Consider the following 25,802-nt stretch of genomic DNA (forward strand, 5'->3'; position numbering starts at 1 on the left):
TTAGTGGGATTGATGCTCAATCCCACCGGGGCCCGAGCATTCCTGGCATATTCCTTTGGTATCTTGCTGTAAATGAGCACTGTAAATCCCACCCATCTGACTGGGTTGCCCCAGTCAAAACTTCCCTGCCTTCAGATGTCTTCTAAAGGTTGTGTAATTACTTAGCTCCTGGGCTCGGGGGTCGCATAACTCCAGACCCTCCAACATTTCTCTGATGAAAATAGGGACGTCCTAAGGGAAAGTGGAGGGACGTGGGTGGCGCTGTGGGTTAAACCACAGAGCCTAGGGCTTGCTGATCAGAAGGTCGGTGGTTCGAATCCCCGCAACGGGGTGAGCTCCCATTGCTCGGTCTCCTTATGGGATAGATTCCACATGTATATATTTTGTAACTTAAGTCTGCCTTCTGGGATCCATCTGTGAACAGGATGTGTGAGTAAACTATTTTATACTTTTATACAAGACTGTGTTGTGTCTATTCTTTTTAAGAGGGAATAAATGGAAATTACCAGGAAACTTATTTTAGAGGCTTATACAAGCTTATACAGCGTGGGTGGCGTTGTGGGTTAAACCGCAGAGCCTAGGGCTTGCCGATCAGAAGGTCGGCGGTTCGAATCCCCGCGACGGGGTGATCTCCCGTTGCTCGGTCCCAGCTCCTGCCAACCTAGCAGTTCAAAAGCACCTCAAAGTGCAAGTAGATAAATAGGTACCGCTACAGCGGGAAGGTAAACGGTGTTTCTGTGTGCTGCTCTGGTTCGCCAGAAGCAGCTTTGTCATGCTGGCCACATGACCTGGAAGCTGTACGCCGGTTCCCTCGGCCAATAACGTAAGATTAGTGCCACAACCCCAGAGTCGGTAACAACTGGACCTAATGGTCAGGAGACCCTTTACCTTCAAGGGGAAGTGGGACATTCCAAGATAAAATCAGAAACCAGGATTGTTTCTGTGAATTGGGGACTGTCCCTGGAAAATAGGGGCACTTGGAGGGTCTGCCAATCCAAAGCAAATTTCCCTGGATGATGATGATGATGATAATAATAATAATAATACCAGAGATCTTTCTACTAAGTATCACCTTTCAAAAAGATATTCCCATACAGGCAAAAGAACTCCTTCTATATTCATTAGCAGCGGCTCGTATTGTTATTGCCAAAGGATGGAAAGAAAAAGAAGCTCCAAGAATTATAGATTGGCAAAATAAACTTCAAGAGTTTGCTGAAATGGCACAGTTAACAAACAGTTTGAGAGGAAAGGTTAAAGAAGAATTTCTAAAAAAAATGGGACAGGTACAAGAAATATGTTAGAAAATATACTGAGAACAAAATTTCTATGATAGCGTTTGAGTAAAAAAGGGAAAAAATCTGTTTGGATTTGCAGAAATCAGTTTCCTTAAGAAATAGGAGTGTCAAACGATATGTAAAAACAGAGATAGCATGGATTGAATATACACTCTGCGACAAAAAGAGGAGAGTATGCTGATGGAGATAACAGGAAGTCCAAAGATAAAATGTACTTTCTTTTCTTTTTTCTTTTTTTTCTCCTTTCCCTTTTTTTCTCTGGGAAAGGAGGATTAGAAATACGATACGAAAAATTGTAACAAACAATCATAAATGTATATGTGTATGTATATGTATATGCATATGTATACAAGCATGAAGAACAATGTTCAGGTTTGGTGATGGGAAAAAATAAATAAATATCATTCAAAATAATAATAATAATAATAATAATAATAATAATAATAATAATAATAATAATACCCTGCCCATCTGGCTGGGTTTCCCCAGCTACTGGGCAGCTCTCAAAAGAATATAAAAAACACGATAAAACATAAAACATTAAAAACGTCCCTAAACAGGGCTGCCTTCGGATGTCTTCTAAAAATCTGGTAGCTGTTTCCCTTTTTGACATCTGATGGGAGGGCATCCCACAGGGCAGGCGCCACCACCGAGAAGGCCCTCTGCCTGGTTCCCTGTAACCTCACTTCTCGCAGTGAGGGAACCGCCAGAAGGCCCTCGGAGCTGGATCTCAGTGTCCGGGCTGAACGATGGGGGTGGAGACGCACCTTCAAGTATACTGGGCTGAGGCAGATTCCCCTCCCCCCCCATGCAGATTTCATGCAAAGATGCTTTCAAGAGCCCCCTGATCCGACCGGAAACAGAGCCAGCCCTCCTAATTCTTGACACAACAGAAGACTTATTTCCTTTTCTCTTTCAGTAGCAGGTTTGTTTGTTTTTAAAAAAGAGGGGGGAACGAGACTCTGGCGATGCTTAAAGCACACAAATACATTTCCCTGGAAACAGGAGCTTGTGGCATAATGTGCCAGGAACAAAGGTGATGGAGAAAGAGAAGGTTGCATATTGTTCTGGTTCTTCCGGGTGATCATTAGGCAATTTCTGGAACACAATTTCCATCAGCAAGTGTTTGGTCTCTTCCACCCTGGTCCTCCTTCCTCATTATTAGTTTCTCACCACTTCTGCCACATTCATTCTTACAAGACAATGATTCATCTTTTTTCGGGTGCAGTGGGAAAATAATAAAAAACACCACACATACACACCTGAAAAATTAAACGGCTAAGACCTGTCATCTTGCTGGATCTGTAAATGCTGAAAATGTTGGCGGGTTTTGTTTTGTTTTGTTTGAAGAAGGTGGATGTGCTAAATTCATCACTTCTCCGTAATAATAATAATTTAATAATAATAATTTATTCAGATAGTTGTTTATTTCCTTGACACCTGATGGGAGGGCATCCCACAGGCGGGGGCCACTACTGAGAAGGCCTTCTGACTGGTCCCCTGTAACCTCACCAGTTCTTCCTGGTGTTTAATCAGAATTTCCTTCCTTGTAGCCTGAAGGCATTGGTTCGTGTCCGACCCTCGAAGAGAAAACAGGAGAAAACAAGCTTGCTCCATCTTCCATGGGACAGCCCTTTAAAAAGTGCAGCCTGAAATTGCACAAGAAATGATTTACTGCTAACAACAACAACTGATTTTTGTTTACTGCTAACAACAACAAAAAAAACAAAAAAAAAACAACAATTTATTATTTATACCCCACCCGTCTGGCTGGGTTTCGCCTGCCACTCTGGGCAGCTCCCAACACAAATACAGTAACAATAACAATAATAATAATAAAGCGATAAAACATCTGACAATAAAACCTCCCTAAATAGGGCTGCCTTCAGATGTCTTCTAAAAGTCAGATAGTTGTTTATTTCCTTGACATCTGATGGGAGGGAAATATTAAGCAGTTTAGAAATGCTTTTAAATAAAACACGAGGGTCATCGTCGGCTGAAGTCTGCCTGGTGGGCTTTGGCAGCGGTGTTTACAGATGCTGTGAATATCTGCTGCTTTTACACCGTTTTCTGATCTGCCTGTTTCCCCCTCCCCTCCCCACTAACGCCCCAGCATTATTATGGAATATAGGACGGATGGGTTGATTAAAAATGGCCAGCTCATTCTGCAAGTGTCTGATGCTTCATGAGTACTCAATCCTCAGCCACCCACACCTTTTAGGAAAATAGTGATAGCCAAAAATATTTTGAAAAGAGAGGAAAAGATGTCCATTTCATAACGGGAACAAAACAGAACACAAGAGATGCAGAATTTAATCGCATGACTAATGTGGTTAATAGCCATTGGCCAATAGCCGAGAAAACAAATCTGTGCTCTAGCGATCTATTAATGGTAGCTGATTACCGAATAAACATAACTAATGGCTACGGATGAGTAGTTTCTACATAATATTGTTAAGATCAGGTCCTTGACTTCCTATATTGGGCTTTGGGTGGGGGGGGTATTCACTTGTAAGCTACCTTGGCTTCCTGGAAATACCTTTAGCAAAGAAAGAAAGAAAGAAAGAAAGAAAGAAAGAAAGAAAGAAAGAAAGAAAGAAAGAAAGAAAGAAAGAAAGAAAGAAAGAAAGTGGGAGGTGAGACTGTTGTTGTTGTTTAGTCGTTTAGTCGTGTCCGACTCTTCGTGACCCCATGGACCAGAGCACGCCAGGCACTCCTGTCTTCCACTGCCTCCCGCAGTTTGGTCAGACTCATGTTGGTAGCTCCGAGAACACTGTCCAACCATCTCGTCCTCTGTTGTCCCCTTCTCCTTGTCCCCTTTTCCTTGTGAGACTGTATCTGGGCTTTATTAAGCGTTGGTTCCAATTTGTTTACAGGGTGGCAATATGACGATGAGCAGCACTGATCCTGATGTGCAGGCAGGGTGTTTATACGTCTTCCCATTAGTCATAGAATAACTGTAGAGAAATGTTGGAGGGTATGAATATGCAACCCCTGAGCCAAGGAGATAAGTAACTAGACAACTTTTAGAAGACATCTGAAGGCAACTCTGAAGAGACTGCGATCTACTCACAGTTAAAAACTGGCAGTGATCTACCCCCTTTTGGGGGGTTCAGGTCAAAGTTGTTAAGCTTTTTTTTAGGAAGGAAGAAGGCCCATTTTTAGGGGTTCAGGTCAGAGTTGTTGAGCTTTTCTGAGGTGGGAGGAAAGCCCTCTTTTTGGGAGGTGAAGGGCTAAAATGTCGAGCATTTTTTAGGGGAGCCAAAGTTGTTGAGCTTCTTTGGGGGGGGAGCCAGTGATCTACCAGTGATCTACCACAGGCGTCCAGTGATCTACCAGTAGATCACGATCTACCTGTTGGATGTGCCTGCTGTATAGGGAAGTATTTCAATGTTTAATGTTTTAATATATGTTGGAAGCTGCCCAGAGTGGCTGGGGCAACCCAGTCAAATGGGTGGGGCATAAATATTATTATTATTATTAGTAGTAGTAGTAGTAGTAGTAGTAGTATTGAATAGGATGTCCCTGTTTTCATTGGAGAAATGTTGGAGGGTATGCCCCATAAAGCCTTTGACTGTGTCGACCACAGCAAACTACGGCAAATTCTTAAAGAAATGGAATAAAAAAATTCCTTCAGTAGCACCTTAAAGACCAACTAAGTTTTTATTTTGGTATGAGCTTTCGTGTGCATGCACACTTCTTCAGATACAGTGAAATGGAAGTTTCCAGGCACTTATGTAGAGAAGGGGTGGGGAGGGGTGGGGATGGGGAGGGGGGATCACTCAGAAGGGTGGTGGAAATGGGTGATTGACTGACTGATAGCTGTTGATGACCGCAAACGACTGCAAATGGTTTTGCATGAAAAAGCAAGGGTTGAGATGGCTGAAGATCGCTTATCATGTATAATGAGATAAGAATCCGATATCTCTGTTCAAACCAGGTCCCTCCATGGTTTTGAGCTTGGTGATAAGTTGCAATTCAGCAACTTCTCTTTCCAGTCTATTTCTGAAATTCTTTTGTAGTAAGACAGCTACTTTGAGATCTTGTATAGAATGTCCTGGGAGATTGAAGTGTTCTCCTACTGGTTTTTCTGTCTTCTGGTTCCTGATGTCAGATTTATGTCCATTTATCCTTTGGCGTAGGGTTTGGCCTGTTTGTCCAATATAGAGAGCTGAAGGGCACTGTTGGCATTTGATGGCATACACAATGTTAGAGGATGAGCAATTAAATAGTCCTGAGATGGTATGTTGGATGTTAACATGATGTTAGGAAAGTTGGAGGGTACAAGGAGAAGGGGACAAAAGAGGACAAGATGGTTGGACAGTGTTCTTGAAGCTACCAACATGAGTTTGACCAAACTGTGGGAGGCAGTGGAAGACAGGAGTGCCTGGCGTGCTCTGGTCCATGGGGTCATGAAGAGTCGGACACAACTAAACGACTAAACAACAACAAATTCTGTACTGGTTAATAGGTGGTGATGAATGGAGAAGTAAGATCTTAGAATTATAGAACCATAGAACGGTAGAGTTGGGAGGGACCCTCAGGATCATCTAGTCCACCCCCTTGCAAAGCAGGAATATGCTGTTGCCCCATAAAGGGATCGAACCTGCAACCTTGGCATTATCAGCACCACATAACCCACTGAGCTGACTGCTGTTTCCCCCTGTTGTTGGATAGTCTTTCATTTCATTAGTCTTTTGTTGTACAACTTTTATGTTTTGGTTTTAACTGCTGGCTCATTCTCTTTGATTGATTTGTTTCATACTGGAACTTCTCCCATAATGGATCCCTGCAGATGATTTTTTTTTATTTAACCAAATCACAGGTGGGCAACTTGAATCAATTCCCTTCCTATAGGGAGGAAGCTGAACAGGAACATTGCTCATCACCAATCTGTACTCGACATTCTCTCGACACATCGGCTGATGTGTTAATCCCGTGAGCTCCTCCATCTTATGCTCAGGTTGTAGAAATGTGTAAATAAAGCTGTATATCCTAAAGAGACCAGAGTTTCTGCTGACCTTCATTCCCAAGGAAACCGAACCTGGGCAAGTGCTTGGAACCCCTGGAGTCTCTCACTGCTCAGAGATTGGGGTGGTGTACAGCAATATTTTAAGGGGAAAGGACAGGCTAAATTCCCAGAACAGACAAATCCCTTTTCAGCAAACGCACTCCTTCAACATGGGTTTCTGCAGCCTGAAAGGCTTCCGGTCTCTCCTTCTTTCCCTGCGCCCCCAGTGTCAGAGAGCAGCCTTTTCTTTTTTGTTAAATGCACAATTCTCTTTTTTTATTTTTAAAGCTAGCCCACCCCACGAAGTACAACCTGTTCCACCCTGAGTGGCAGGCTTAGAGCAGCCGGTTTTGTAACAATGGACTAGCCAGCGGAGAGTTTTGCTGCTGCAAAATGCTGCCTTTTAAAAGCTGGAGACCAATTTTGTTTCCAGGGAGGGGAGGGAGCTGGTGCAGAGGCAGAATCCGAGGCCCCAGCAGGAAAATCCATAAGTGGCGGTATGTGTTTTCCTCAAAGAACCTCCATCAAGCCCATTTGAATCAAATCCAGGAGCTCTTTGTGAGTGCATCATCAGCGCTGAATCCGAACAGATCATATCCCCCCCCCCCAATCTTTCTGGAGCATTAGAGACGTTGTCATGTGGGAAGATTTAAAATAGGCTGTTGCCAACATCCTGCCGGGAGCAACCAAAGCTTGCATAACAGGCGAGTGGAGGAATTATATCAGCCCTGGATGGAGGAATGCCTTTCGGGAAGGGGCACTGCATCAATGCCCAAATGGCTTTACACTTGCATTGTCAATTCGAGCCGCTCCCCACCCTCCAAATCCCACAGGGTTCACCGGTATGTTTCACATTTACAAAGCCAGACTGCCTGCTCCGGATTTCTTTATCTGATCTGCGGCTGTGTTCTCATAGAATCATAGAGTTGGAAGAGACCACAAGGGCCATCCAGTCCAACCCCCTGCCAAGCAGGAAACACCATCAAAGCATTCTTGACATATGCCTGTCAAGCCTCTGCTTAAAGACCTCCAAAGAAGGAGACTCCACCACACTCCTTGGTAGCAAATTCCACTGCCGAACAGCTCTTACTGTCAGGAAGTTCTTCCTAATGTTTAGGTGGAATCTTCTTTCTTGAAGTTTGAATCTATTGCTCTGTGTCCGCTTCTCTGGAGCAGCAGAAAACAATCTTTCTCCCTCCTCCATATGACATCCTTTCATATATTTGAACATGGCTATCATATCACCCCTTAACCTTCTCTTCTCCAGGCTAAACATACCCAGCTCCCTAAGCCGTTCCTCATAAGGCATCGTTTCCAGGCCTTTGACCATTTTGGTTGCCCTCCTCTGGACACGTTGCAGCTTGTCAGTATCTTTCTTGAACTGTGGTGCCCAGATCTGGACACAGTACTCCAGGTGAGGTCTGACCAGAGCAGAATACAGTGGTACTATTACTTCCCTTGATCTAGATGCTATACTCCTATTGATACAACCCATAATTGCATTGGCTTTTTTAGCTGCTGCATCACACTGCTGACTCATATCAAGTTTGTGGTCTACCAAGACTCCTAGATCCTTTTCACATGTGCTGTTCTCACACACGCCTGTTTACTGGGCAGGCACTGCATGATTTAAACCGAACTTTAAAAAGTCTGAGCTTTTGGTTGTGAGTGACCCTCACATATCTTGACATGAGAAGGGCTCTGTCTTCTATCTAGTTCTGCTAGGATTTATCTATTTAGGGACGCAGGTGGCGCTGTGGGTTAAACCACTGAGCCTAGGGCTTGCGGTTGAAGGTCAGCGGTTCGAATCCCTGCGACGGGGTGAGCTCCTGTTGCTCGGTCCCTGCTCCTGCCAACCTAGCAGTTCGAAAACACATCAAACTGCAAGTACTGTAGATCAGCGTTTCTCAACTGCTGTTGAGAAGACGCTGGCTGGTGTGCCGCGACGTGCGGCGACGAGAAGGGCGATTTGAATTGTCACGTGCCTGGCGGCCGCCAATAAGCAACACCAACCCGCCGGAAAGCAATATTTCTCCTCCTCTTTCCCAAAGCTCAGTGCAAACGAGCCTGGCGGCCGCCAATACACAACACTAACCCACTGGAAAGCAATATTTGGCAAGTGTTTCTTACAGTCATAATTATAATATAGGGCGGCACAGAGTTAATTTTTTAAACTTTTTTAATGGTGGTGTGCCTCATGATTTTTTTCACGGAACAAGTGTGCCGTGGCCCAAAAAAGGTTGAGAAACACTGCTGTAGATAAATAGTTACCGCTACAGCAGGAAGGTAAACGGTGTTTTCGTGCGCTGCTCTGGTTCGCCAGAAGTGGCTTAGTCATGCTGGCCACATGACCTGGAAGCTGTACGCCGGTTCCCTCGGCCAATAAAGCGAGATGAGCGCTGCAACCCCAGAGTCGGTCACGACTGGACCTAATGGTCAGGGGTCCCTTTACCTTTAAGTTACCTACCAATTTTCCTCCTGGACCATTATGTTAGTGGCAGCGCAATAACAATGGAGGCTGGGCAATTAGGGCAAATGGGACCCACCTATATAGCGGTGTCAGGCGGCAAGGCACTTTGAAACCTCCCCTCCCGAGTGTCGGGACTTCAAAGCACAGCACGGGGCTGTTTAACAGCCCTTTTGCACACAGGGGAACTGGCATGCGCAGCTCATGCAGAATCTATCTCAGCCCCCTGAGTCAGGTGACAGACATCACTCCCCCTGCCATTGAAGTGACGTCAGCTGACTGGCTGGGGGCATGGCGTTTAAAGGCCAAATTTGACCCCCTAGCAAGACGAGATTGGCCACAGGTCAAAGGTTAACTACCTCTGATTTGGGTGAATGAGACACTGGCTCACTAAACTGGTTAAAATGACCTAATTCAAAAACCCATTTCCTGAATCAACGTACAGTATCTGAATGTGTACTTTATGGCTCACTGCTCTTACATCCTATTATTTTCTCTGCCTGCTGCTGTTTATTTTTGCCCTATTGCTCTCGATTTTGCTGTTTAGCTATTGTTTTTAATAGTGCTTTATTGTCTAATGACCTGAGGATCTAGTCTGGATGGAAGGTGCAGCATGAAAATATCTGTAGAAGGAGACACATTTATTGTCACTGCGCTGCAGAGGCTTTGGAAATCCGCAACCACTGTGGCCAGAGAGAGAGAGGCTTTGACTTTCCTGATTTGAACATCTTGTCTGGTTTGATTTTTTTTTTTTTTTGTAGTTCGGCCTCAGTGCTGGGTAATGAGTTATTTTAATTATTCATGCCTGCGTTGAATTAATATACGCATTGCAATTGCATAGATGTTTTGGAAAAACCATGCCTAAGCTATTCTCAAGGCAGACAAATGAAGGCCACCAATTTGTTCTCGAGGAAAAACAAAGTAACCCAGAGCTCCCTGCTGCTGGAAAATCAATGCAGCCAACTGGAAAATAATATAACAATAATCAAGTTGAGCATAAAAGGCAGGGTCTGGTCTTTCTTTCAGACATCCTACACCTGACTCTTCTTGTTTAAAGGCAAGTGCATGCAATGGGAGCAAAGGCGGTCAAACACCATTACTTGTCTGTGCATTAGGGTAATTTGCCAGAACACTGGGAGGCAAGAGCAGGTCTGCTTCCTCTCTGAATTGCACCTACTTCTTTTTTGCTTGCATGTCTGAAGATGAAAGGGTGACTTTTTAAAAAAAGCTGCTTACTTAAGGTTGATCAGCGGATTTGGTCCAATTTATTTAACACTTAATCACAACCATGAATACATAAACATGGGAAAGCTAGCAAAGGTTATTGCCAGTTACTTCCGTCTGCAATGGGTCACTGTTCTTACACCGCAATAAATTTGTTAAATCTTCAAGGTGCCTCAAAACGTTGTTGCAACAGGTTAACAGTGCAGGTCCAAGCCAGTTTGCACTAAATCTTGCTTATTGGTGGCACCTGGCTTCTTTACTCCCTAAACTGCAATTCCTTGGACGCCACAAGTGGGCTCATGCTGCAATAAAGTGTTGCAGCGAGGAGTGCTTCTGCTTAGAGCTCCAGCCCTTCCAGCTTTTCTCTCGATCCTGGTTTCCCTGTAACAGTTTGGACATTTTTTTGTTTTTGTTTTTCTGGATGGCAGGGTAGACTTACTGGTGGCTCAATCCCAGCTATATTTCAATCTTCTGATTTCTCCATGGGTCTGGAAAATGATCTGTGAAGATAGCATGATGGTTCCTTCTGTCCCCATTTATTTCTATGTGTCTCTCCATCTTCCCTACCCACCCTTCTGCCTGCACTGAGTGCCATTCCTGGACGACCGGGAAAAGCCTTGCCACAGTAGTTCATGCGCTGGATACTTCAAGACTGGATTACTGCAATGCGCTCTAGGTGGGGCTTGAGCCGGAAGCTGCAGTCGGGACTCAGCTATACAGCTGCAAATATAACGTTTTAAGTGCATTATACAAATGTACCACTAGGAGGAGATGGTGAGCTTATGGCAAATTCAATATATTTTTCAAAACACTTTTAAAAAAGCATTTTCACAGTGTTTTAAAGTATGTGTCTAGATTCCACCTCAGTGCAGAATGCTGCAACATGATTGTTGCCAGGTATGAGGCGGTGCCAGCATATAACCCCTGTGCTAAGATATGTCCTGTTTGATGATAATAAATAGAGATTCTGGGGGATCTTTGGGGTTTGCAGCACCCCTGTACCCCCTTATACATGCCTTCATCAGCAGAATCTATGCAATCTTTCATGTAAACATCATAAGGTGGTAAAAAAAGATATGAGTGAAATAAAATATTACATCAAAACTTACCATACTTACAGACTGAATAAATTAGCAGCCAGCCTTAGGGCAAAATGGATACCTTGTGTTATATTAGTTAATAGCTTCAATATCCAGTAAAGGTAAAAGTAAAAGGACCCCTGGCCATTAGGTCCAGTCGTAGACGACTCTGGGGTTGCGGCGCCCATCTCACTTTATTGGCCGAGGGAGCTGGCATACAGCTTCTGGGTCATGTGGCCAGCATGACTAAGCCGCTTCTGGCGAACCAGAGCAGCGCATGCAAACACCGTTTACCTTCCCGCCAGAGCGGTACCTATTTATCTACTTGCAGTTCGATGTGCTTTCGAACTGCTAGGTGGGCAGGAGCTGGGACCGAGCAACGGGAGCTCATCCCATCGCGGGATTCGAACCACTGACCTTCTGGTCTTGGACTCCAGGGTAGGCAATTTAAAATGTCAATATTAGGGCTTGCACGCCTTCGTTCTGGGTCCTCCTCCTCTCTCCTGCCTGTGAAGGGAGCACCCTGTTGCAACAGTTCAATAAAGATCAGGCTTACAAGCTTTTTTGCTTCTCAATATTCTCTGGTTGTCCTCTGTTATTTTCTCCTACAGATGGAGAACCTACAAACGACTAAGGGAATAAGGGCAGATTTCGTTTACAACAAAGTCTTTAAGTAGCATTTTTTTTCATTTCATAAAATGCACACACTGCTTAGTTGTCAAAACCGATAAACTTTGGAGCGGTTTACAAAAAGAACACAATGATGAAATTACCATGGGGGGGGGGAACCCTCAGTCTAAAACAACTATTTAAAACATTTTTAAAAAATTAAATCCCTCCTGTCATTCCTGGCAGATGGACTAGATGACCTCTGGGGCGCCCTCCAAATCTAGGAATATTGAGAAATTCATGGAGGAGGAAAAATGTTATCCAGGATTATGAACTGCGAGGGCTGAGTAGAGCCTCCATGTTCAGAGGCAGCCAGCAGGCTAATAGGGAATGTTGTCATCCGGGTCTTTCAGAATCTCCCCCCCCCCCCCGCTTTCCCGCCCGAGAGCACGCACGGACACGAAGCTGGAGGCTCCGCCCTCTTTCGCGAAGCCCCTCGCCCAATGGGCGCGAGGCACGCTCGGAGCCGTCCAGCCCATTGGCTCCTGGACCTAGGACGGGCGTTACGCCTTGCCCACTCCGTCGCTTGCGCGCGCATCTTCACTTCTCTCCAACGGCTCGCTCCTTCGCTCGCTCGCGCCGGCATCGGGCGGGAGGAGCAGGCGCGCGAGGAAGCCCCGCCCCCTTCCCGTCCCGCCCTCCTTAGAGCGAGTCCCTAACAACGAGCGAGCGGGAAGAGAGCGGCCCAGCGGACGCATGCGCATGCGCACTTCTCGACTCGGGAGGCTCGCTCGGGAGCGGGAGAAAGAAAAGAGGGCGGGGGGGGGGGCGCTGAAAGGGGAGGAGCTTTGAGCCACCCCCACCCCCCACAGTTGCCGTTACTAGCGCCCCCGACTCCCTTCAATTCCCCACAGCCATGGAGGGGCCTGAGAAGGAGGAGGGCCAAGTCCCCGTGAGTATAGGTGGGGGTGGGGGTTTTTAATTGGGGGTGGGGGATTTGATTGGGAGTGAGGGGATTTAATGTGGGTGGGGAAACCCAGCCAGATGGGCGGGGTACAAATAGTAAATTATTATTATGGGGGTGAGGAAGCTTTAATGGGGGGCTGTAATTGGGGGTGGTGGTGGGGTTTAATTAGGGGGTGAGGGGTTTCAGTTGGGGGGCTTCTTTTAAGGGCACTTCACTGCCCCCCTCCCATTCATATTACTGTGGGGTTTTTTGTGCTTGCAAGTGTGGAAATGCATCAGAAGCGGAAATCCTATCCCTTCCCCCATATTAAAACAAAAAGTTATAAATGATGTCTGTGTGTCTGCGCACACTTTGAACTTGCAGACTCTCCCCCCCCCCCATGCGTTTCCCATGGTGCTAGTCCACAGTGTGGAGCAGGGAGCACCTTGTCCACACCCCACACCCCCAATCTCTACCTCTTTTGGTTTATTATATCAGAGCTTTCAGAACTTTTCATGTCAGTGACATGCTTTTTAGACACGCGTCATTTCGCGACGTAGTCCTGCAGTTTACCTAGCAAACCAGAGGTTAAGCTAACCCCTTATAAGAGCGTTCGCATGACACACCTAACCGTCGCAGCTGACACACCAAGGTGTCGCAACACACAGTTTGGAAAAGCTCTGGTTTATTTGGATGGTATGTTGTATCTTGGGTTTATAAGCTTTTATGCAAACTGTCTAATAATGAGTTGGCTGCTGTTTCTGTTGTGCAGGTTTGTGACTTTAGGTACGGCACATTTTCTTCACCTGGGATTCATTGTAGGAATTCTCCTAAATACAGTGCATTTGCATGCTCTTTGTTAGATTTGTTAAAAGTTAAGTTTGCCTTTAATAAGTCAAACTACATAAGTAATGTAGTCCTGAGCTGCAAAGGGCCTTATATCTTCTTGCCAAAATCTTGTAGCAGATTGGCGGCCAGTGCAAATAGTTATGCTGCCTTCAGGCACCCTGGGTTTTGATCTCTGCACCAACGGCAGCCTGCCGACCATCCGCAAGGGTAGCCCCACATACAGCCCATTGCAGTAACCCGAATTAGCATTGTTGCTTTCATAATTTAAGGAAAGGCACTACTAGGAGTTTAGCAGGGGATGTGGGACTTGCAAGTAAACTGCTTACAGTGTGCCTGAGTGAAGTTTATTTTATTATTTACTATAATTGTTCTCCAGTGAAAATTCCCAGGGCATTTTATAATGGAGAGGAGAACAGAAATGTAGGAAGGGAATCACTTGACCTTTTTAAAAAGCAAGGTATGCTGGCTGTGACCTTCTTTTGAGGTCTTGCTGAACAGATACTTTCCTTATAAGTAAATATGTACTATTTTTATTATGCTATGAATTTGCATATGTGCCTTAGAGTTTTCAAAAAATAATATGAAGATTAGTTTTATTTTACACTGGCCACATTCGGAAGTAACAGTTCTCTCTCCCTTTCTGCCCAGCAGGGAGCTAACCATGGAGCAGCTGGCTTAGAATTGCAATTGTAGCTTCTTAGAAACCAACCAACCTTGAGTTGCTGGTTTGGGTGTAATGCTAAATTGGCCACTCCTTGGTTTGTCCCTACGCTGGGAGGAAGGAGGTGTGAAGTATCATCTGGAACGGTGGTGATGGTGTAAAGTTTTCAGATCTGTTTGCCACTGCTCTGTGGATGCCTGTGACTTTCATTTTTGGAAGTCAAAATATTTGTCTAGGCTAGGGAGATCTCCGGGTTTCCCAAACTTGGGTCTCTAGCTGTTTTTTGAACTACAATTCCCACCATCCCCGACCACAGCTCCTGCCAGCTGGGGATCATGGGAGTTGTAGTCCAAAAACAGCTGGAGACCCATAGTGAACTAGTCTTATGGATGTGTGAGCTCGATTGTGGCATATAGTAATTTTAGTGGCATTCTAGTGGGAGGGTAGAGTGGATGCAGCCTTTTGCCCCATGTGTTTATGGGGTAGCTGTGGATGGTTGTCCCATAACTTACTCATGCCTGAGTGAAAACATTGCTTCTACAGGCATCCTGGCTTGAGCATGTTTGTTCTGAAGCAAGTCCCTACTGAAGTCCAATTAGACATGTTTATGTTTGGGGTGTAAATAGTATCTTCAGCTGTCGATGTTCGCAGCCGTTCTTGATTTTTTAAATTAATCATAACATGTAATTATCAGAGCCTAAGAGAGGCTTGATATTCACTGCCAATTTTCAAGCGTAGAAAATCATTTCGGACTCTAGTGAACCTAGGGATGAGCGATACATCCTTCAAATTGAAAAAAATACAAATTCCTGCTATTTATACCTGGAGTGGGTTAGTTCCTACCTGTGAGCCAAATCAAGACCCTTTAAAATCTGATCTCTTGCAGTTAATTCATAGTTTTAATCAATTAAATAGTGTGATTTATATTAGTTCCCAACTCGTCTCTACTCTCTAGATTTGTACTTCTGAGAGAGACTAGAAGGAGTTTGCTGTGGGGCAAGGCAGGGCTTCACATGAAATTAAACTCAGGATGTGTCTGTCTTCCTTCCACTTGCCTCTGTCTAGAATAGATCCTGTTGAATAAGCAGATTTGTTTATTGGACCTGTGAGTGTTGCTGAAATAGTATGCAAGCTTTAATGCTATATAGAAGACTTCACTGGGCTGAAAGAACTTTTTTATTCTCAGCTAATAAAATTGTTGGCAGGAGCGATGCCCACCATTTTACCTGCTTGAAATGAGATTTTTGGGGATTTTTTTCTTTAAAATGCAAAGCGCTATAGAAATGAAATTAATAAAGATAATGAATGCCAAGGTGCTTGGACGTTCCATTGTGCCATTTGGTGATTAGCTTATATATCTGTTTCCAACGCTGTGTTCTGCTGTGCTGGCACAACCCTCCCTTCAACTCCTGTGCGGCAGACAGTGCAAGTATCTGAGTTCTGGGAAACCTGAATAATTCCTGGCATACTGCACAACTCCTTAGGTTAAGCAGCTAGAGCGAATACTTTATTTTTCTTGGCAACAAGGTTTTGTGACCTGTCAAAATCTCCCAATCAGGAACTGATCAGTGCTCATTGCACAGCATACATCCTTTGCTGACGGTATCCACTCCAATTAAGAGTTAGCTAATTCTGAAGGGTCAGGTGGATTGTGCCACCCCAGTAGCACACTTTTTGAATTATGCCACAGAAGATAAACTCTGCTGGTTGTATAGCAATGGCTGCATTCAGACATCATTATAAACTGTTGTTTATTGTAATGAGAGCATTGCTAGACACCCTGCAGGAATTCAGAAGCTTTTGCTTCCAATTACAATTAGCTACAGTTTAGTGTTGTTTCAAACCCTCTGTAAAATTGTTGGTTCTTCTGAATCTCAGTGCATGAAAGTTCACAGGTAGCTGCTATGTTAAAACCTGCTTTTGGTTGTGTATGATGTCAGCTGCTATGTTAAAACCTGCTTTTGGTTGTGTATGATGTCAAGTTTGGAGCATCAAAGCCATTTCCCCCTCTGAAATTTAGTTTTGGGCTGTTCTCTAGGACTGGGCATTGTCTAGTTTACAACATTGCAATATAACACCAGCTAAACATTGTGATATACTGATATATCACAATGTCTGTAATAAGGATGGAACTCTGTAGAGGTGTGGGCTGGCTTCACAGTTTCCCCCGCATTGTGATTTTGGCATAGCACCCGCGCACACCCACCCACCCACCCACCCACCCTGGTTTGCGATATATTGCCAGGTCAAAAATTATGTAACCAATATCATGATATGAACCGGGTTTAGATGATATATTGCCCAGCCCAACTGGTCACTCCTTGTCTGCTAAACTGTAGTATGTGCTTACCCAAAGTCTTCGAAAAGAACAAGGGGAGTGAACAAGCCAATAGGCACCTCTTCTTTCCTTAGCATGCGTATTTCCTTCCTTCCTTTATTCATGGCATACAATTTTCTGAATGTTTGTGGCTGTAAAACTATTGAGAATTTCTCATCCTCCTCTTGCTTGTCTCCTGTATCATGATTTCTACTTTTAACACTGAGCTGTAGAAATGCTGTATAAAGTACATGCAAAAAGTCCCAGGCATCTCTCCAGGTAGGACTGTGAAGGCTTCTTTTCCGAAACCTTGGAGAGACGCTGAGAGTTGGTGTCAAGAATACTGAGCTAGATGGACCACTGGCTTGATCTGTATGAGACAGCTTCCTAGGTTCCTTAGTTATTTTCTCTCAGCTCTGTGTTTACTGCTTGAATGATGCATTTCTTTGGGGACAGCATTTCTCTAGGGACAACATACATGGGTCTTAACATTTATTCCAGTATAGGTTGATGGTTGGACACCATCTCCACTGTTTGCAGTAGACTCTAGCCTGGTATATATTATTTGCCTAGCCTGAAATCATTGGTGGCTCTTTTAGTTTTCTTAAATACAGCAGGTACTTAAGAGTTTTTCTGCCTTGCACATTGATCAATACAGCTGTGATGAAATGAGCTTAGTTCATAGCTGTCAGTGTCTCTCCCCCTAAATATATATTTTAGTGAAGAGAACTAATTCTTACACTGACAAAAATCTGACAAGGTTTTCTTCTCTTTATCTCAATTGCATGCCACATCCCTGGAGAGGGATTATTCCAGTTTAATTAATTTGAGGTTTTAAGTCTATTTGTACCTGTTTGCTTTTCTGACTACCACCAAAGTAAATATTATTATAGAGTTTCTGCACCCAGTGGTGTAACTTCTTGGCTATTTGTATTCCTTCTGCATTGCTCTTTCATTTCCTCATCCCTCCCCGCTTTCTTTGGCAACTAGTCACATGAATGTGTTGTTGTTGTTGTTAGCTTCTTCCAGTTACTAATGTGGCAGTTTTTGAGGCTCTAGTTAATTAACTTGCTTTTGAGATATGAAATGTTCTATTTGGTGTTCATCATTGGCATCCATTCTTTCTGACACCCCCAAAGAATTATTGTTAATACTTAATCTGCGTGCTTGCAGTGTGTAACCATACAGATTTGAATTATAATATCTTCATTCATGATGCTAGGATATGCCTTGTGTATATATCGCTCCCCAAGGTTTTAGTTCTGTTCTAAATGTATTTGTTGTATTTGTGTTTTTAACTGTTTTTAACTATCTTATGTGTTGAGAAGGCAATTAATAAGTGAATTCTAGTAATAAAAGGAGGAAAGCAGCCTGAATGAGTAGGAGGCTCTTTGGGATCAACTAGCAACGTTTGTGTATTTGGTTCGGCATGGAAGCTTCCCCTCTGTATCAGGATATAACATGATGTGATAATTTGTGAAAGTTGTCAGGGTGAGGTAGACAACCGAATCTCACAAAGGTCTCAGTCTTTATGACAGCAGTACAGTTGAGGCTTAGACAGGGCATGGCTCCCCCCACCTGGCAGTTGGGGGTGGGGGTGGGGGGAGGCCTTGCCGTGTTGGTGCTTGCTGGGTCTTCATTCCTGTGCTGAGATATTTGAAATATCTCACTGGTCTTGTGTGCCCCAGGCCCCACTCATTCTCCTGACAAGGACGGTTACAGCTACGGTAAGTCCTGAATTCTCTATATACTGCTTGGCTCAGAAGTGAAGCCCCCCCCCTCCCCCCAAAAATGCTGTGGATCCTGTTGGATGAGTTAAATTCATATAAAGTACTCCGCATTAGATGCTGGAGAAGGGAAGCCTAGTCTCCTGTTTTGGAATTTAGAAGGAGTTCTCCCTTCTATCTGGTGGCCAGAACTCTTTTATAGGGTTTCCAGTTTGCGGTGCAAAGAAGTAGGAGGCAAAGCAGGCTGTATGTATGAGGAGCAAATATTGTAAAGGACCCTTCCAATCACAGTTAGCAGATCCTTTCATAGAAATTGGATGTCCCGTTTTTTAAATAGGTAGTTGTCCTTTCCTAACTGTCTGTCATGGTCTCCGTCCCTCCCGTTTCACCATTGCTGCCGCTGTTTCTCGAACTCTCTTACTTTTGGCGGTGCTGCCATAGTATCAGAAGAACTCTTTGCCATCACAGCTAGGTTGTCTGGTAATAGCTGGTAGACAGATGGGTGCTAGTTTGCTTGGTTTCCATGGCAGGCCTACGTTGGCCCGCAGGCCAGAGGTTCCCCACCCCTGTCTTTTAGTATGGACAGGTAGGTATGGAGGCAAGGAATCTTTCCCTGGTCCCAAACAAAAAAAAGGGCATGAAGGATTGAAACCAGCAATTTGAATTTAGCTTAGAACAGAACAGGGAGCCAAGTGCATTCATAAAGCAGAGGTGTGGTATGATCACAATGTTCAGAATACAGCTATTGCATTTGGTCCTTCTCCTTGTTGTTGTTGTTTAGTCGTTTAGTCGTGTCCGACTCTTCATGACCCCATGGACCATAGCACGCCAGGCACTCCTGTCTTGCACTGCCTCCCACAGTTTGGTCAAACTCATGTTCGTAGCTTCGAGAACACTGTCCAACCATCTCGTCCTCTGTCGTCCCCTTCTCCTTGTGCCCACCATCTTTCCCAACACCAGGGTCTTTTCCAGGGAGCCTCAGCTTCACGATCTGTCCTTCCAGTGAGCACACAGGGCTGATTTCCTTCAGAATGGATAGGTTTGATCTTCTCGCAGGCCATGGGACTCTCAAGAGTCTCCTCCAGCACCATAATTCAAAAGCATCAATTCTTCGGCGATCAGCCTTCTTTATGGTCCAGCTCTCACTTTCATACATCACTACCGGAAAAACCATAGCTTTAACTATATGTACCTTTGTAGGCAAGGTAATGTCTCTGCTTTTTAAGATGCTGTCTAGGTTTGTCATTGCTTTTCTCCCATGAAGCAGGCGTCTTTTAATTTCATGACTGCTGTCACCATCTGCAGTGATCAAGGAGCCCAAGAAAGTGAAAGCTCTCACTGCCTCCATTTCTTCCCCTTCTATTTGCCAGGAGGTGATGGGACCAGTGGCCATGATCTTAGTTTTTTTGATGTTGAGCTTCAGACCATATTTTGCGCTCTCCTCTTTCACCCTCATTAAAAGGTTCTTTAATTCCTTCTCACTTTCTGCCATCAAGGTTGTGTCATCTGCATACCTGAGGTTGTTGATATTTCAACAACCTTCTCCTTACTAGGAAAAAACCAAAGAAATGTGGGCCCCCTCCCTCGTGGATTTACTCTTCTTCTGTTTTAGTCTCCATCTGCTCTCTGTGGACCCCTTTGAAGGCGATGTCTGCTTTACTCATCTTGTTTGATTATCATTCAGAACACCCACATAATTACCGCTGCTTAACATATCTAAAATCAATACATTTTTTGCGTTTGTCCCAGTACTAATTGCCTTCATTGTTCGTGCTTCATTACACACCACTTTTGATTTGACCAGGAGTGGTGTATGCATCCTATTCAATTCCTTCAATAAACTGGAATTAAGGTGGGGGGGGGGCTTGTCTAGTGTCAGACCATTAACGTTTTTTCTTTTTCTTTTTTACAACAACATCATCCCCACTCTTAAAATAAAAGCTTACTGGCTTAATTACCAAACTACATCAGCTTGTAGGCACAAAGGTAAAGGGGAAATTGTAACATCTTAAAACAAGCTATCAAGTGTGAGTGGGGGCAGAAAGAAAATGAGTTTTGGGATGCAAGTGGAAGGGCTGAGTTGGGTAGACGGACAGAGAAAGAGGGGTTTTTTTAAGATCCTGGGAGCCATGTGGAAAGAACACACGGAATTAATGACAGATGGTCTTGTAAGGCAAGGGTGAGGGCTCCCACCCAATTAACATTGCTGATATTTTCTAGAAATTGTATTTTTAGTTGGTTCAGTGATTGCAAAGGCTAGGTAGAGATGTGGAGACCCAGAACTAGAGGGGGTGGGGGGAATTGAAAGCTTAAAAGGGAAACTGGAAATCTTGGGGGAAATTGCCAGGTGCCTATTACTGTACAGAATATATTTCCTTTCCAAATAATGAATGAAATATGTTTAAAGAAGTGCTTTGGAATAGTCTAGATTTTGTTACAAGCAAGAATCCTATGACACAGTCTACTTTTAACATTGTTGGAAATGTTGCATCCCTAGTTTAATGGTCACCATGATTTGCTAAGATTTCCTTGGAAAAGATTTTCTGCATTTGGTTATGTTTTTATTTTAAAAATTATGGTTTTATTTTAAAAATAATTTTATTTATAGTTTTCATTTATATACATTTCTATAATTTAACAATAGTTGTAACATTTCAAACCTCAACTTACTTCCTCCTCTTTCTGCGGTTCCTTAAATTTATTTTTATCATTTCCTGCATATTCTAACATAACTTATTCTTTTATTCATCTATTTTGATTATATATACTTTTGAAACTGCATGTTATTATAGTAATCCTGCCAGTGTTTTTATCTGTTTAAAATTTATCTGTAAATATTCAATAAACGATTTTCATTCTTTTATAAAAAAGTTTGTTACCTTGATTTCTTATTCTTCCAGTAAGTTTCGCCATTTGTGCATAGTCCATAAGTTTTTGTATCCATTCTTCTCTCATCGGGACTACCACGTCTTTCCATTTTTGGGCAAGTAACATTCTAGCAGCTGTAGTATGCATAAATAAATAAATTTCCATACCGTTAATAAGCATTTTATATAAGATAAATGTATTGGACTGATCCTAACCTTTCTGAGGCATGAGGAGATTAAGAAGCCAGAGAAGAACTGGAACTTTTTCACAAGGCAGCCTCTTCAATAATATGTTTGTTAAACACCCATTGTTTCTTCATGCCTGGAAAATGCATATTTTTATAATACAGTCATACCTCTTGTTACGAATGCTGTGGGTTGCATATGACACGGGATACGTACGTGCCGAACCCGGAAGTACCGGAACGGGATACTTCCCGGTTTGGCGGTTCATGCATGCGCAGACGAGACAAATGACGTCATGTGCAGAAGCGCTGAATTGCGCTGTGCACATGCGCAGACGCGGCACTTCATGTTGCGTACTGCTCATGTTGTGTATGGGGCTCCGGAACGGATCCCGTACGCAACATGAGGTACCACTGTATGTGGATGTATGGAATCGTATAGTGGTACCTCATGTTGCATACGGGATCCGTTCCAGAGCCCCGTATGCAACATGAGCAGTACACAACATGAAGCGCCGCGTCTGCGCATGTGTGTGGAGCGATTCGGCACTTTTGTGCATGCACATGTCATTTGTTGCGTCTGCGCATGCGCGAACCGCCGAACCCGGAAGTAACCCATTCCGGTACTTCCAGGTTCAGCGCGTACATATCCCATGTCATACGCAACCCGCAGCATTCGTAACAAGAGGTATGACTGTAGAGTTGAAAGGGATCCAAGGGTCATCTAGTCCAATCCCCTGCAATGCAGGAATCTCAGCTAAAGCATCTATGACAGATGGCCATGCAGTATTGTTTTACTGAGTTTTGGATACTGAGAGATGTTTTGGGTGCTCCTGTGACTATTGAGATAATTGGATTTTGCTGTTTAACTCATTGTTCCAACGTAGTATTCAACTCTTGCCTCACTGACTTAAGCAAGCAATATAAAATATTGCTGAATAGCTGTAAAACTTTATAATCTAATTGGTCCTGCAGGACAAAATAGGACAAAATACCAGTTTCTCCAGCCATCATTATTAAAAAAGATCTGTTTGTTTCAGCCTATTGCAACAACCCCACCACGTCAAGGTCTGAAAGAAGAGCTTTTAAGCCAAAGCAGCAGTGGGACTCAGGTTTCACATTTCAGTGGCATCTCCTTGGGAGAAGCAATCAGACATAGATCTACTGCTAATCAGGTAACTTTGCAATCTTTTCCATATTTTTTCATCCAGTTAGAATATTCACACAGTAGCGCATGTTATCACTATGGAACAAGTTAGGCTGGGTGACAGTGAGTACCCCAAGGTCACCCAGCGTTCTTCATGGCTCTGGGGTGGAGACACTGGCTCTAAACCAACCAAAAGGACTGGCAAAAAGCAAAGGTCCTAACAGAACTCCAGATGGAGGCAGAGAACTGGGCCACCTGAGGTAGGGAGTCCTCGAGTCTTTTCTTTCATATATTTTGATGCATATACAAACAGATATTTTAATGCATTTGCACTCTCTATAAAAAAAAGTTGTTGGAGAAGATTATAGGTTCTTTAAAGCTTGCCTTGAAGAATCATTCATTTTTCTATTTCCCCCTCTCCGATATTTTACTTTCAGGAAATGAAAACATGGTACCAGCCTCATGTAGAAATAGACACAAGCAACCTGGCAGCAGCCTTGAGCAGAAGGCTTGGTCAGAGCAGTGGGACCCATGACTTGACAGAGTTTCCAAGCATAGAGGAAGGCTCAATTACTGTCGCTGAAGACTCCAGAACGCAGCAAGCACCCAATGTGACACACACACGGCTGTTGGGTATGTTCTGTATACAGTACAGTGGTACCTTGGTTTACAAACTTAATCCATTCCGGAAGTCCGTTCTTAAACCAAGGCGTGCTTTTCCATAGCAGCGGGGGACTCAAATTTACAAATGGAACACACTCACTCAACATGTTCTGTTTCCAAGGCAAAGTTCACAAACCAAAACACCTACTTTCGGGTTTGCAGCGTTCTTAATCCAAGTTGTTCATAAATTAAGCTGTTCTTAAACCAAGGTACCACTGTACTCTTAAATATTTCCTTTTATAATTATTTTCATAAGCAATGACCTTTTTAAAAGTAGCGAAGTCAAGATTCAGAGGAATTTCAAGGTGTTAATAATAATAATAATAATAATAATAATAATAATAATAATAATAATAATATTTTATTTATACCCCGCCCTCCCCAGTCAAAAACCGGGCTCAGGGCGGCTGACACCAACAGAATTACAATAAAACATAAAAACAATTAATTAAAATACAGATTAAAATACAATGTTAAAATTTAAAGTGCAGCCTCATTTCAAGTATTCCATAAATCCAAGCCATGAGGGAGGAAAAACACAGGGTCAAGCTGAGTCTAACCCAAAGGCCAGGCGGAACAGCTCTGTCTTGCCAAGATGACAAATCCCGCAGGGCCCTGGTCTCCTGGGAAAGAGCGTTCCACCAAGTTGGGGCCAGTACTGAAAAGGCCCTGGCTCTAGTAGAGGCCAATCTAGCCATCTTATGGCTCGGGATCTCCAGAATATTGTTGTTTGTGGACCTTAAGGTCCTCCACGGGGCATAATTTTATTATTTATACCCTGCCCATCTGGCTGGGTTTCCCCAGCCACTGTGGGTGGCTCACAGCATGTATCAGAACATACTAAAACATTAAACCTTAAAAACTTCCTGTTACAGGGCTGCCTTCAGATGTCGTCTAAAAGTTGTATGGTTGTTTATATCCTTGACATCTGATGGGAGGGTGTTCCACAGGGAGGGCACCACTACTTTGAAGGCCCTCTGCCTGGCTCCCTGTAACCTCGCTTCTTGCAGTGAGGGAACCAGCAAGAAGACCCTTGGAGGAGGACCTCAGTGTCTGGGCTGAATGATGGGGGTGGAGACGCTCCTTCAGGTATATAGGGCTGAGGCTGTTCAGGGCTGCAGAGGTCGGCACCAACACATTGAATTGTGCTCGGAAACGCACTGGGAGCCAATGAAGATCCTTTAGGACCAGTGTTATATGGCCCCGGCAGTCACTCCCAGTCGCCAGTCTAGCTGCCGCATTCTGGATTCTATCAAGAAAGCTCACTTGGTGACAAGATCATACATCTACCTCCAGATCTTTGAGCCAGCTGGGCAAAGCACGTAATGTCATTCATTTCAGCTGTCACCGCACTTCTTCCTTATTAGCATTTCAGCTGATCATTCCAGAAAAGGAAGGTGAGCAGGCAGGATCCACCCACATGCTCCCTGTGTGCATGACAGACAGGATTCAAATGCCGGAAATTAAATATATACCCAGTTAGACTGAATTTGCAAGTTCCTAAAACAGACTCTGGGCACTCTTTGTAACACTAGACCATATTAGTCAGATTGTTTACACCCCTGTTCCTGTTCTTTTAGAAGGCATCTCTTGAAATTTATCAGAACCCTCCCTTGCCAGTAACTGTTTTTCTCTTGTGCTCCTCCATTTTCTACTGCTGAAACATATGGTAAGGCCAAATAATTTCTAGAGATTGTTGTCCTGGCTCCTGTCCCAAGGGCAGCGACAGAGGGGCTTACTTGTGTATAAGTTAGAAGCTTTATTCAAGGCTTGCAGCTATTCAGGTCAGACTACAGGTACAGATTGCCAGGGGCACTAATATCAGGGGTCCGAGAATGGACGAAATATGTGATGTCTCAACAAATAGGCATGCCCCCTCCTGCCAGTTTTTAAAAGCAAGACATGGTGCACTCACTTGTGAAATTCTCTCGCTACTAGGCTGGTGGGCTTGGTGGTGCATGTTTCTCCAGATGGGGGGCACGGATGTGCTTCCAACAGCAGAGATGGTGCCAAGCTCTTGGTGTCGGGACGGAGGTCAACCCCTCATACCCGCTCCTTCAGTTGTTCAACCTCCCCCTTCCCAGCCTCTTTAAGGGAAAAGGCCCCATCCTGTCCTTTGGGCCCCTCTCCACTTACCGCATCATTTGTGCTTCCCTCCTCTTCATCTGACAGCAAATTGCACCTTGAACCCATCAGGATTGCGGGGTTCATAACAATTCTTCCTCCCCTGAGGTATCAAGAAGATGAAGTTTGTGTGTGTGCCAGTTTGAGCTTGTGCTCTCTCTCTTTTTTTTAGCTTTTCTAATCAGTTGGCGGTTCGAATCCCTGCGACGGGGTGAGCTACCGTTGCTTGGTCCCAGCTCCTGCCAACCTAGCAGTTTGAAAGCACGTCAAAGTGCAAGTAGATAAATAGGGACCGCTACAGTGGGAAGGTAAACAGTGTTTCTGGGTGTTGCTCTGGTTCGCCAGAAGCGGCTTTGTCATGCTGGCCACATGACCCAGAAGCTGTACGCCAGCTCCCTCGGTCAATAATGCGAGATGTGCACCGCAACCCCAGAGTCGGTCACGACTGGACCTAATGGTCAGGGGTCCCTTTACCTTTACCTTTAATCAGTATTACTTAGCTAGGTTTTTATTGGACAATGGATGCTTTTCTCATCTTCAGGGCCACACAATTAAAAAAAAAATTTTTTGCTAGTGCTAAGCAGGGTCTGGTACGGTTTCAATTGGATGGGTGACCGCGTGTTGAAATTCC

The 25,802-nt window shown here is 44.1% G+C and overlaps 1 protein-coding gene across 5 annotated transcripts in view; it reads left to right on the top strand.

The window, feature by feature from the left end:
- The first annotated feature begins 12,397 nt into the window (after window positions 1-12,397).
- Window positions 12,398-25,802, top strand: part of ALMS1 (ALMS1 centrosome and basal body associated protein) — a 64,720-nt gene continuing 51,315 nt past the window's right edge. For 2 of the 5 annotated variants that reach the window (XM_035101147.2, XM_060278325.1), the window contains exons 1-3: window positions 12,400-12,637; window positions 22,278-22,412; window positions 22,822-23,017. In XM_035101147.2, coding sequence (XP_034957038.2) covers window positions 12,602-12,637; window positions 22,278-22,412; window positions 22,822-23,017 — 367 coding nt within the window. In that variant the 5' untranslated portion in view covers window positions 12,400-12,601. Of the gene's footprint in view, window positions 12,638-22,277; window positions 22,413-22,821; window positions 23,018-25,802 lie in introns of all 5 variants that reach the window. The other 3 variants (XM_060278327.1, XM_060278326.1, XM_060278328.1) reach the window with 3 other exon arrangements.

Source organism: Zootoca vivipara, chromosome 9, assembly GCF_963506605.1.
Source record: "Zootoca vivipara chromosome 9, rZooViv1.1, whole genome shotgun sequence".
Classification (NCBI taxonomy): Eukaryota; Metazoa; Chordata; class Lepidosauria; order Squamata; family Lacertidae; genus Zootoca; species Zootoca vivipara.